Here is a 14,031-nt window from a genome sequence, read left to right as displayed (position 1 = left end):
CTAGACTGTCACCTTGATCAAATGTGGTTTGTTTAACGTCATTCTTATGTTGATGGTCTGTTCCAGTCCTTCTCAGACTAACAGGTTGGGCGGACAGACTGCAGGTAGTTCCTCTCGGCTCAGAACGACAGTTGAGAGGCTTGTTCCCCTGCTAATCAGCCAGTCGCCCTTCACCGGTCACTCAGCAGCTGTATACTGTGGACGGAACAGAGACTCAGACACAGGCAGAGCTTCAGGTGCTGGACTTCCATGAGAAACACCGGAACCTGTATGACGATTCATCCTAGTCTCCTTCCTCTTACTTTTTCCATCAGATGTGTACTACACTCTGCCTCTCCTGCAGATGAGAATGCAGTAAACTGGTTTGTTTCACTGACAGCTTACATATTGGGTTCTGATTATAGTATTGATTATCAATAGTATTTATAATCACCAGTTAATTAGCCACAGTAAGCCAGGTGTGGGTGTGTGAACATCAGTACAACTAGGGTGAAGAAAAAGACCCACACATTGGTTATGGTTCTCTACGGTGATAGACGCCCACATTTATTGCAAACAAAATAGATATCGGCTCCTGAACACAGGCTCATAAACTTTGACTTGCACAAGTACAATAGGAGAAAAAAAAAGAAGAGAAAAAGTACATTTCTTAAAATGATAGGGTTACTGAACTTCACCAGGCAGGATGTGGACATGATCTTTACCAAAACGGCTCAATCTTAAAGCCCTGAAATGAAAAAGCTTCTCCCTTGTCTTTCTGAACCTGAAACACACGGTGCCAAACTGCAAAAGATCTGAAAGAAAATACATTATTAAAGCAAAGCAGTTACAACCTAAAGCAAGAGGAAGAATTATTTGGTCCTTTGGTCTCCTCTCTGAGGACACATGGTTCTTTTGACACTGTCTCCACCTGCAGGTACATTTCAGTCACTGCATGGGACCTCTAACTACAATACCAAATATAGTTTCCATATAACAGACTTCTCTGATTTGATATGACAGAGTATGACTCACGTAAATAGTAGTGTCATAGCAAATGTGCATAAAAATATCAAAACGTGATCGATTTCCCAAGTTCAGTTACTTCTTAATGCTATGATCTGAACTCTGAGCTATTATTACCACTATACTGACTAACATGTCAGGTACCATGTAATTACACACATGACTAAATTGGCACAATTATACATTGAGACTAGTACAGTAGTACATAGTTAGATGTCTTTGCTGAAGCCAAAGACTTCCAGACCAGAGAAGCCAGGTGCCATTCATATAGATAGCAATGGTCGAGTTCCATGTCAAAAGGTTAACGTCCATGTAAAGCGTGTATGACACAATGGTAAACTCATCTCCCGCGTCCCTAACACCATCCTATTATACTTCACATTCTCTATGACAAAGGCATAAACCAAGAACGGACTTGGTACAGAGATCAAACTAGACAATCATTGCAAATAAATCAGGCTGGGAGAGAAAAATGTTTGACAAAATAAAATAAAAATTCAGCTTCCTGTGATATCGCAGAACCCCCCCCTCCCCTCCCCTCCCCTAAACAACAACACTTATTCCATTTTAAAATTCTGGCCTTTCAAATAAAACAAAAAATATATATAGAAGAAACAGACACCGGATAGGCTGTTGTACAATGTGTGTAACAAACCACTTTTGAACTTCAAAATATCCCAATGTCAAAACAGTTACTTAATAAATCAGCCATTTCCAAGTACAGCACGGCACATGGGAAACATGTAGAGAGGTGGGCTGATGTGAAATGTGGTGGCAGCCAGTGATGGACGAGCTTGTGGAAACTTTGTCGTCATTTATCTTTTTTCTCAGCCTCTGAGGTCTCTTCCTTCGCTGCAGCATCTTCCGGAGAGACTTCCTCGTACCTGTCAGAGTGGTAGAAAAGAATAGAAAGAAAATGTTTTCAATTAAAAGGAGACAAATGATGACTAACAACTTGGGAGATTTCACAATGCACTGCACACAACTGTATGATTACTGAAAATAAACATGAACGTGTTTTATGTTGATACCAAATAAATACACCAATGGGAGTGATGAATCCAAAGCAGGCCTGGGACTCCAACAAACACAACAAAAAGATGTGGGTGAGTTGCAGGCCTGGAGAATGACTGGACATGACTAGTGGGGCATCTGAATCATACTCAGCCAAAGTAATTTATGAGCAATGCTTCAGAAAAAGAAAAAAAAAGGTTGGGTTTGGGCCAGATAGGCCCAGGTTCACTAAACTGAGTTGAACCATTCCCTGGACCCAGGTCACTTCTCAGGAAAAGCCTGATATTGACATTTCGTTCAAAGGAGAGAGAGAGATTGCATCTGCCAGTGCCAGAGGCCCGTCCACAGAGCACTGGTGTTGATGGTCAGAGTAGGAGAGAGAAACAGAGGGAAGGACACTGAACGCCAGGCAAGCCAGGGTTGATGACAGAGTCATGTCAGGGCAGGGTGATGTCAGGGCAGGGTGGGGGAGACATGGGGCGTACCTGCCCGGGTGAGAGGTGATCTGGTCACTACATAGGTGGGTTGTTGCGTCGCCGGCGTGGCGAGGAGGAGCTCTGCATTGAGTTAGCCAGGCTGGCGGGAGAGCCTGACACGGTGGGGTAGTGTGTGAGCCGGGGTGTGTGTGGCAACACCTCCTCTGAGGACTCATAGCTGAGCAGGAAGAAGAGGAAGAGGAGTAGGATGGCCAGTGAGTTGTACAGCAGAGAAACACAGTAGAGAGAAAAGACTAGTATGCCAAAGTGAATTCACAGCTCTACAAAGGTGCTGAAAATGAAGAGATGAAGTGCTTTGCAAGACTGAACACAGAAGTGAACAAAGAATGAGTGTCTAGTCAGAAATGCCAGCAGTGTGACAGATGGGAACCAGTCAAAGTACAATGACCAGGAGGAAGGTTAGCAGTTAGCACCAAGCCTTGGCACAGCCAGCTGACACCCAGGTCTCTTACCCTCTCTCCACATACTTTGTGCCACCCCAAGGTCATGGCTTTGTTTTTACCATGGCGAATAACAAGCGAGGCGGAGGTGACATTTCTGTCAGGAGAGGTTTGGGGAATGTTTCCTCTCCCTCCCCTACCCAGGCCAGCCGCTGTGCAGGTGCTTGCCCCAGCTGGGTGTCTAACCTCTGCTGTCATTATGGCTAGTAGCAGTCAGAGCCTCCACAGCCCAAGTCACCGTGCTGGGATTACAGTCTAGGGAGACCAAGGCCTGATCCAGTAGTGTATGCATGGATGAGTAGGTGCATGATAGAGCCATTCACATATAATACTCCAAGCAGCACTAGGTGGAAGAATGATATAGAAATCATTGTACTCATGTCAATAATGGTTAAGTCTGGAGGAGGGGAGAGCAATAGGTGGCAAAGGTTTATATGAGTGAAGATATACTTTTGTTTTAAATAAAAATAAAATGAAGTTTCCATGCTGAATAATTTTGGAGGCACAAATGTCAAGATTAAGAGAAAGGCAACCAACTACTTAAAAAAAAAATATATATATATATATATTTTTTTTAAAGACACCAATAGCAATAATTGGTAGGGTTGAGCGGTATCCAGATTATCATACAGTCCTCTCACCCTAGGATTTACAGTATAGTAAACAAGGGGGCGCCCCAAAAAAAGACAAATAAATTGGGCCACGTAATATCGAACTTCCATGGAGGTTGCTAGCTAAATGTGCTAACAAGCCCAAACAAAAATTAAATGCAAAGACAAGGAATCCTGATCATAAAGTTATACATATATAGGTAGGGGCTACAGAATGTAATTTTGGTAAGTTACGACATTTACAAGCATTTTAACAAATGTTTGTCTCAAGGAAGAACAGTACTGGCTCTCTATCCACATTAGAGGTCGACCGATTAATCGGAATGGCTGTTAACTTGAAATCGGCCATAATTTTTCATAACAATCACCTTTATTTAATCTTTATTTAACTAGGCAAGTCAGTTAAGAACACATTCTTATTTTCAATGACGGCCTAGGAACGGTGGGTTACCTGCCTCGTTCAGGGGCAGAACAACAGATTTACACCTTGTCAGCTCGGGGGATTCAATCTTGCAACCTTACAGTTAACTACTCAAACGCTCTAACCACCTGATTCAAATCAAATCAAATTTTATTTGTCACATACACATGGTTAGCAGATGTTAATGCGAGTGTAGCGAAATGCTTGTGCTTCTAGTTCCGACAATGCAATAATAACCAACAAGTAATCTAGCTAACAACTCCAAAACTACTACCTTATAGACACAAGTGTAAGGGGATAAAGAATATGTACATAAAGATATATGAATGAGTGATGGTACAGAGCGGCATAGGCAAGATACAGTAGATGGTATTGAGTACAGTATATACATGTGAGATGAGTATGTAACAAAGTGGCATAGTTAAAGTGGCTAGTGATACATGTATTACATAAAGATGCAGTAGATGATAGAGTACAGTATATACGTATACATATGAGATGAATAATGTAGGGTATGTAAACATTATATTAGGTAGCATTGTTTAAAGTGGCTAGTGATATATTTTACATCATTTCCCATCAATTCCCATTATTAAAGTGGCTGGAATTGAGTCAATGTGTTGGCAGCAGCCACTCAATGTTAGTGGTGGCTGGTTAACAGTCTGATGGCCTTGAGATAGAAGCTGTTTTTCAGTCTCTCGGTCCCAGCTTTGATGCACCTGTACTGACCTCGCCTTCTGGATGATAGCGGGGTGAACAGGCAGTGGCTCGGGTGGTTGTTGTCCTTGATGATCTTTATGGCCTTCCTGTGACATCGGGTGGTGTAGGTGTCCTGGAGGGCAGGTAGTTTGCCCCCGGTGATGCGTTGTGCAGACCTCATTACCCTCTGGAGAGCCTTACGGTTGAGGGCGGAGCAGTTGCCGTACCAGGCGGTGATACAGCCCGACAGGATGCTCTCGATTGTGCATCTGTAGAAGTTTGTGAGTGCTTTTGGTGACAAGCCGAATTTCTTCAGCCTCCTGAGGTTGAAGAGGCGCTGCTGTGCCTTCGTCACGATGCTGTCTGTGTGGGTGGACCAATTCAGTTTGTCTGTGATGTGTACGCCGAGGAACTTAAAAAAACTTACTACCCTCTCCACTACTGTTCCATCGATGTGGATAGGGGGGTGTTCCCTCTGCTGTTTCCTGAAGTCCACAATCATCTCCTTAGTTTTGTTGACGTTGAGTGTGAGGTTATTTTCCTGACACCATACTCCGAGGGCCCTCACCTCCTCCATGTAGGCCGTCTCGTCGTTGTTAGTAATCAAGCCTACCACTGTTGTGTCGTCCGCAAACTTGATGATTGAGTTGGAGGCGTGCGTGGCCACGCAGTCGTGGGTGAACAGGGAGTACAGGAGAGGGCTCAGAACGCACCCTTGTGGGGCCCCAGTGTTGAGGATCAGCGGGGTGGAGATGTTGTTGCCTACCCTCACCACCTGGGGGCGGCCCGTCAGGAAGTCCAGTACCCAGTTGCACAGGGCGGGGTCGAGACACAGGGTCTCGAGCTTGATGACGAACTTGGAGGGCACTATGGTGTTAAATGCCGAGCTGTAGTCGATGAACAGCATTCTCACATAGGTATTCCTCTTGTCCAGATGGGTTAGGGCAGTGTGCAGTGTGGTTGAGATTGCATCGTCTGTGGACCTATTTGGGCGGTAAGCAAATTGGAGTGGGTCTATGGTGTCAGGTAGGGTGGAGGTGATATGGTCCTTGACTAGTCTCTCAAAGCACTTCATGATGACGGAAGTGAGTGCTACGGGGCGGTAGTCGTTTAGCTCAGTTACCTTAGCTTTCTTGGGAACAGGAACAATGGTGCCCTCTTGAAGCATGTGGGAACAACAGACTGGGATAGGGATTGATTGAATATGTCCGTAAACACACCAGCCAGCTGGTCTGCGCATGCTCTGAGGGCGCGGCTGGGGATGCCGTCTGGGCCTGCAGCCTTGCGAGGGTTAACACGTTTAAATGTTTTCCTCACATCGGCTGCAGTGAAGGAGAGTCCGCATGTTATGGTTGCGGGCCGTGTTAGTGGCACTGTATTGTCCTCAAAGCGGGCAAAAAAGTTATTTAGTCTGCCTGGGAGCAAGACATCCGGGTCCGTGACGGGGCTGGTTTTCTTTTTGTAATCTGTGAGTGACTATAGACCCTGCCACATACCTCTTGTGTCTGAGCCGTTGAATTGATATTCTACTTTGTCTCTATACTGACGCTTAGCTTGTTTGATTGCCTTGCGGAGGGAATAGCTACACTGTTTGTATTCGGTCATGTTTCCGGTCACCTTGCCCTGATTAAAAGCAGTGGTTCGCACTTTCAGTTTCACGCGAATGCTGCCATCAATCCACGGTTTCTGGTTTGCACTCCACGAGGAGACTGCCTGTTACGCGAATGCAATAAGCCAAGGTAAGTTGCTAGCTAGCTAGCATTAAACTTATCAAAAACAATCAATCATACGTTCACACGTTGTTGATGATAATACTAGTTTATCTAGCGTGTCCTGCGTTGCATATAATCGATGCGGTGCGTATCGTTGCTCCAATGTGTACCTAACCATGAACATCAATGACTTTCTTAAAATCAATACACAGAAGTATATTTTTAAACCTGCATATTTAGCTAAAAGAAATCCAGGTTAGCAGGCAATATTAACCAGGTGAAATTGTGTCACTTCTCTTGCGTTCATTGCAGAGTAAAAACAAAGCCATGAGATCGAAGGAATTGTCTGTAGAGCTCAGAGACAGAATTGTGTTAAGGCACAGATCTGGGGAAGGGTACCAAAACATTTCTGCAGCATTGGTGGTCCCGAAGAACACCGTGGCCTTTTTTAAAACTCTTCCTAGAGCTGGCCGCCCGGCCAAACTGAGCAACCGAGGGAGAAGGGTCTTGGTCAGGGAGGTAGTCACTTTGACAGAGCTCCAGATTTCCTCTGTTTAGATGGGAGAACCTTACAGAAAGACAACCATCTCTGCAGCACGCCATCCTTGAAACCTGCTCCAGAGCTCTCAGGACCTGACTGGGGCAAAGGTTCACCTTCCAACAGGACAATGACCTAAAAGCACACAGCCAAGACAACACAGGCGTAGCTTTGGGACAAGTCTCTGAATGTCCTTGAGTGGCCCAGCCAGAGCCCGGATTTGAACCTGGTCAAACAACTGGAGAGACCAGAAAATATCTGTGCAGCAATGCTCCCCATCCAACCAGACAGAGCTTGAGAGGATCTGCAGAGACGAATGCAAGAAACTCCCCAAATACCAAGCTTGTAGTGTTATACCCAAGAAGACTTTAGTCTGTAATTGCTGCCAAAGGTGCTTCAACAAAGTACCGAGTAAAGGGTCTGGATACTTATTTTTATTTTATTACTTTTTTGCATTATGGGGTATTGTGTGTAGATTTGTTGAGGAATGAAATCAATGAAATCAATTCTAGAATAAGGCTGTAAAGTAACAAAATGTGGAAGTGTTAAGTGGTCTGAATACTTTCCGAATGCACTGTAGGTATATGGTATACCACCCAAGCCTACTATCTGGTGCTGCATGGTGGAACAGGAGAAATGTTCAATACCCCTGATGATGAGCTCAGAACTGATTAAGAAATGCCATGATGGAAAACAGGGAAGGTATTATATTATTACCTGAACATCTCGGTCAGTTCTCCTTTCAACAGAGCTACGACCACCGGGAATCCAATACAGGCTGGGACCAGGTACAGCAAGGCAGGCTGGGAAGGAAGAGAGAGTGAGACAAGTCACCCGGTCAGTAGCAGCCAAGTCTCGACATAAAGGTAACGCTTTCAACTGCATGTCACGAGTGTGAACTGGGAGTCTGTGCCTCGCTCACCTGGGCATGTTTAAAGGTGTGCATGACCCAGATGGTCATACCCAGGCCAAAGATGTAGGCCAGGAAGCTGGTGTAGAAGTAGGTCCTGGTGTTCTTCTTCAGACTGGAGGGGGCAGGGTACAAAGAGAACATTAAACAGCTGGAAACAACGAGACTGGGCAGGGAGAGCGAGGATCTGGAAGGAGAAGAGTTAGTGCTCACCTGACATCAAAGCGGAGGAGTAAAGCAATGAAGATACCTGGAAAAATAAATGCAATATTCACATTAACAGAGGGGCCAGTATGCTTCAGTTCAGCTAGGCGAACACTGAGTGTGCTCGCATACTCCCTTAAAAGACCTTAACTTGAAAAAAAAAAGCAGCAATAGTACTGTTTGTCTATTTTGAAATGTTATAGCCAGTATACACTTCCTCAAAATAATCTGAATTCAAATCAAATTCTATTCAAATGTGTAGACCTTACCGTGAAATGCTTACTTACAAGCCCTTAACCAACAATGCAGTTCAAGAAAAAGACTTAAGAAAATTTATACAGGGCCGGTACCAAGTCAATATGCGGGAGTACAGGTTAGTCGAGGTAGTTTGTCTAATCTAAGAGATTTCTTGAGGTGTCATTAATTTAGAAATTTCGGTGCAACAACCAAAAAAAAACCTTACCGAAGACGATAACGTCACAAAATGTCATAATATATGCACAACTGTTTCGGATGGGAAGCATGCGGACGCCTTTTGAGGAAAAATAAGCTTCAGTGCGTAGTGTTAGAGTGGAGGTGGATGTAATGCCGGAGTATTGCCCTCAAGTGGATGTCACAAGCCAATATCTACATAAAATTAGAAGCTACTGCTGAGTGAGGGGAAGGTTGACTTGCCTGGAATGACAATATCTCCAAGACCCAGCATGGCAAATTGATTGGCACCTAGACCCTTCTCGAACAGGTCCTGGGGAAACACCACTGAGAGAAGAGGGAGAAAGAGGAAGAAATAACTATGTCACCATATGTCACATGTGATCTAATTACAGAGACCAAAAGCAGAGCACACACACACGATGACAGTAGTTGCTCCACAGTGACTGGGGTGATAGATGCTGCTTTTCCAGCATAATTTGCAAATAAATTCATGAAAAAAATCCTACAATGTAATTTTCTGGATTTTTTTTTCTCATTTTGTCTGTCATAGTTGAAGTGTACCTATGATGAACATTACAGGCCTCTCATCTTTTTAAGTGGGAGAACTTGCACAATTGGTGGCTGACTAAATACTTTTTTGCTCCACTGTACTTAACTGTCTGAGACTAACACAATTCTTTAATGGGTGCTATGTAAATGTAAGGTTACACATGAAATACTGTCTATAAATATAGATTGCATTGATATTTCACAATAAAAAAGGTCCCTTGACTCACACTTAATGGGTGCCTCGAACGACTTGGCCACGGTTACCATGACATTGGTGCCAAACACCTACAGGGATAACGGTTGTTTATTCAAGTGAGTCAATTCTCCAAGCTTAACATTTTGGCAGGGCCTAAGGGGTATAGTTCAAAGCAGGATCAATGAGTTAGCCAGCTAACTTGCCTAAATATATATATTTTTCAAATTAAGCTTGAAATGTGCACGGTCTAATTGACTCACAACCAAAAACAAACTACATTTAGCTTTCTTATTTTTGGTTATTTATCCAAGTTACCTGGCTCATTGATCCCACTGTGTAGTATACCCCTCTGATGTGTAGCCTAGTAGTGCAGTATTGGGATTATTTGGCAGACTTACCCAGAAGACATCATAGACAAACAGCCCCCCCAGCAGGATGCAGCCAGTACTGACATTGTTTAGGTGCAGAAGCTCCACCCCATTCAGGGCGAACGCCAGGCCAAAGAGGTTGTTGGCAATCCAGTGCTGGGAAGAACCAAAGAACACTTTATCAAACAAAAACATCCACAACACCCAAACAGAAGACAGACAGAGATGAACCCAACCATAGAGAGCATTGAAAGAAACACTGCAGAAATTTTCTGCAGCCAATTACAGCTCTGTTAGTATGCCTGACCATTTGGTGTCTTCAACGTTTTATCGAGGACAAACTGTAACATTGGGTTTTGACCAAACACGTCGCTCCAACGCTTCAAATTTGCATAAAGTAGAGCTCAACTTTTTCTAGCGCTCCTGTTGCAGGGTTCTCGCCGCTCATCTTCCCACAATCCCCCGCACATTTCCCTGCGTGCCCTCGGTTAAAACTAATGGGGCCGGAACTTCTCACGACAAATTCATTGTTGGTGAAAACCCAGTGTAACAAAGTCATCCTCTACACCCCAAACTAAATCGCCATGCCAAATTTTTTTTTTTTTTAAATGACACTATTTTAACACTCTGTAGTTTAACTACAACTGACCTTCTTGAGGATGTACCAGACCCCAACCACAGTGCTGATGACCAGGCAGATCATGTCCTTGGTGTCAAACTCATAGTTGACAATTTCTGTGGGAGGGAGCGTCATCATTGACAAACATCCAGCTATTCATAAAACATACATGCTTTTACAGGGTATTTACCATATTACTGTTCCTAGCTCTTTCATTCCATTTCATCCTTACCTTCTTTGGTCTCTCCTGAGCCCTGAGTGAAAAGCAGCTGGTACTGCTTGATGGGAATGTTCGCAGGGAAGATCCTGTTCATGAAGGGACTAATCGAGAGAGGCAGAAATTATGTTGAGACAGGCTATATAATATAAGTCATCTAACGTGAAAGGAGATCTTAATTAATAAAGTGATATGAAATAAATCAAGCCTCTCACCTCATTGTATGAGACAGTGCCAAAATCCCCAGGACAAAGAAATACATTGACAGCAGCAAGTTGATGTACTCTTGTGAGAAAATCTGATTGAAACGAGGCAAATTCATTTAGTATTACGAATTCCACCCTTCTCCACAGTATAACACCACTAGCCTCTCTCGCTCTTGATCAGGGAGCTGAAAAAAGTGAATCAATAAGGACAGCATGCATGATGTGATCATGGGGTGCAAGCAATGAGTAACACAGATAAGGTAAAGCAGAGGTACAGCGATATGTGGGAGGTTGGAGGGGAAAGCAGTAGCTTATTCAAATGTAATAATGCACGAAACGATTCAGGACAAAGCATAGGAAGTGTTGCGAGTGATGATGCTCACTTTGAAGAAGAGGTAGAGGCCGAAGAGGGTGCAGCTGGCGATTATGGGGAACCGTGCAGCATCTCTGCCTGTGATGGTCTCTGGCATGTCTGAGGAGTTCTGGGAAGAGACAGAAACAAGGGTTGAGTGGACAAGAATGCATACAACACACACACACTTCCTAAGTACCTTCAAAAACACACAAAAGCATAAACATTCTCAAAGCACATGGCCAAAGTTCCTCTTCAGAGAGAAAGCACTAGAAGTACAAGCACTAGACCATATCAATATCAACCTGTCTCTTACTAAATCACAGTCATAACCTTTAGTGCCTCATCTCATCACAGACTAATTCTAGTTCTTCACAAAATAAGTAGTTAGGTCACATGTTTGTGTCCCACTAGACATAAACCTATCTGAATGAAATTAGCTAATCTGCACAGGGAATATAATTAAAATGGGTCATTGTGGTGCGATGAGTAGCAAGTAACAAGACAGGACTGCAACGAACGAGCGATTCATTCTAAAGACCACATCTCCAGTTGATACTAGATAGAGGCCTTTAACATATCACCTTCAGTGTCAGTTTCTTCTATAGCACCGTCCTTGAACCCTTTCAAAGTTCACCCAACCTGTTCAGTGTGATTCTGGTCAAGGGGACTTGGCCTGTACACGACAGGACCCACATCCTCATTGATTGGGCACAAAGCAGGACTATGCTGAGGCCCAAACCTTGACACTTGGTGCCTAATAACCAAAATGATTTTACACACAAATGGGAGACAATACACACAGCGACACACTGTCATGAAGCATCTTGAAGATTGCCACGAACAATGAGGTGTCAGTATGAGAGGAAAAATATGTTTAAATAAAAATACTGTCGACTGACAGTGCGTGTTCTGAGTATCAGTTCTAATACTCACTCTGTACTCATAATCGCAACCATTTTCTCCAGCAACCTAAGGATGAAATAAGTGTTCAGAAAGTGATAAGCTGGGTATGCAGTAAACATATAGTAGGTCATCTATAGTAAGCACCAGGGAAGAGTCGAGCTGAGGCAGCAACCAACCACACAGGAAGGACTGCAGCAGGGTACCAGTTAGTTCACAACCACCAGAAAAGTTACTTAATTTCACACCACTCAAAAAGCCTGTTAACAGTCATGTCAACAGACAACCAAGTCATGCATCATCATCATCCCTTTCCCTCCACCACTGACTAAAAGACCAATAGTGATGGCTGTTTGACACGTGTAGTTGTGAAAATGATTAGCATATTCCTACTATACATTGAGCAAGTGTCAGAAGTGCTTCGGAGAAAAGAATAGGCTAGGGCGTGGCTAGAAATTAACTGAGAAGCAATGGAAATGGGTTTACCTAAACGTATCCACTCATGTCAAAACAAATAAAAATCGCCTAAACCCTTGCACACGTCTCTCCATCACCTACTAAAGACTTGGCAGTGACAACCTGGCTGAAATGAATGAACAACATCATGCCAGCTAGCTAGATGGCATGATTAAAAATAACATTGACCACTCAACAAAAACAATCTAACCAGTAAATTAAGCAAGCAAACACTCAGGCAAATCGGGTTAACATATGGTTCATGGCAGCCCCAGTCAAGGCCTGCCAGTCATTCATTCCTGATGTTAGCTAGCTAGCCATGCCTAGCTAACTGGCTAGCTACATCAGACTTGTCTGGATATGGAACAGAAAGACTGACTGTGTAATGTGAGTGACATCTGGCTAGTGCTGCATGAGACTTGTGTGCGAGACACTTGACAGCTGAATGAGGATCGTTGCATCCTTTGTTTATGGCCCAACAACAGGATCCAACAGTTTAGCGCTTCCCACTGTTAGCTGCGTAAACTACCTAGCTACTGTTAGTTAGCTAGCTACTTGTACATTGCTATAATGTTAACGTTACCTTGCTTTTGCCACAGTTGACTGACCGCAGTGCACCGAAGAAGATGGGCAACAGAGCCATAAAAACAAGGCTGCCATATGCCAGTGCCGTTCCCTCCGGTGTCGCCACAAACTTGGCCACAGTCGCGTTGACAGCGTCGGTACCATTTGAATCGGTAGAATTCAGGCCATCCAGAATGAGAGGTGAAGTTTCGCTGGGTAAGACCGATCCTTGATCAACATCTGCCATGTTTGCAAGTTGTCCAACCCAAAGGAGACGTGTATACTGTTTTCGATCTATGAAGACTGGTCGTTTCTCATTTAAGAACGTTCTCTTTTGCTAAGGCCACGTTCCCTATCTCTTTGCCAATTGAAACACCTCTTCCTTGTTCTTGTTCTTCGGTGGGGTTTATCGGCGGTTGGCATCCAACGTTATGGTGCATTACCGCCGCTTACTGTAGTGGAGTGTGGGCCAGAGACAGAGAGAAACTAAATCCTACCGGCCAGCACCGTTGTTCTTAAAAAATATATATATTTTTGAGACTATATCTAATGACATTCTACTCAATATACTCTTTAAACTAATTTCCTGTATCCACTTCTCCCTCATACTAAATCTCAGCCTCTCTCTCCCTCTGACACTGTGTGCTTGTTTAGCCAGTACATCAACTGCCTCGTTCCCCTCCACCCCCACATGGGCTGGGACCCAAGTAAATCTTATCTGTATACCCATCTGTCTAATATTTCCATGGGTTTGTAGCACCTCATCAAGCGGATCTTGTCTGCTAGTTGATCTAAATGACTGGAGACTCATCAACACTGCACATGAATCAGAGCAATTAACCACTCTGGCTGGCTTGACTTCCTCCACCCACTGCAAGGCCCAACAGTATGGCCATCAGCTCCGCCGTATATACAGCCAGATGATCTGTAATACGTTTTCTGACTTCCACCCCACATTCCTGAACTACAAATACTGACCCAGCACATCCTGTCCTTGGATATTTTGAACCATCTGTGTAAATGGCCACAAAATCCTGATACACATTATCCAGACACCTCTTAAACAAATCAGATGGATCAACACCCTCCCTATCTTTCTTTGGTCTCTCCAACAC

The 14,031-nt window shown here is 43.9% G+C and overlaps 1 protein-coding gene across 4 annotated transcripts; it reads right to left on the bottom strand.

Moving 5' to 3' along the window:
- Positions 1-514: 514 nt before the first annotated feature.
- On the bottom strand, positions 515-13,320 carry hm13 (histocompatibility (minor) 13). 4 transcript variants are annotated; one of them, XM_024412304.2, is made up of 14 exons: positions 12,936-13,320; positions 11,930-11,965; positions 11,025-11,123; positions 10,651-10,733; positions 10,451-10,539; positions 10,249-10,334; positions 9,630-9,755; positions 9,263-9,320; positions 8,727-8,810; positions 8,061-8,097; positions 7,860-7,962; positions 7,655-7,740; positions 2,505-2,673; positions 515-1,889 (listed from the first exon to the last, which is right to left on the bottom strand). In XM_024412304.2, exons 1-13 carry the CDS (start codon positions 13,161-13,163, stop codon positions 2,532-2,534), a joined length of 1,257 nt encoding a protein of 418 aa, XP_024268072.2. In that variant the 5' UTR covers positions 13,164-13,320; the 3' UTR covers positions 515-1,889; positions 2,505-2,531. The 4 variants fall into 4 exon arrangements, with proteins under 4 accessions (XP_024268072.2, XP_024268073.2, XP_024268074.2 ...); XM_024412305.2 differs by lacking the exon at positions 11,930-11,965 and having other exon boundaries at positions 12,936-13,319; XM_024412306.2 differs by lacking the exon at positions 2,505-2,673 and having other exon boundaries at positions 12,936-13,317.
- Positions 13,321-14,031: the final 711 nt, after the last annotated feature.

The sequence above is a fragment of the Oncorhynchus tshawytscha genome, linkage group LG16, assembly GCF_018296145.1.
Source record: "Oncorhynchus tshawytscha isolate Ot180627B linkage group LG16, Otsh_v2.0, whole genome shotgun sequence".
NCBI lineage: Eukaryota > Metazoa > Chordata > Actinopteri > Salmoniformes > Salmonidae > Oncorhynchus > Oncorhynchus tshawytscha.
The sequence above is the reverse complement of the archived record's forward strand: the minus strand, read 5'-3'. Positions and strand labels throughout refer to the sequence as shown.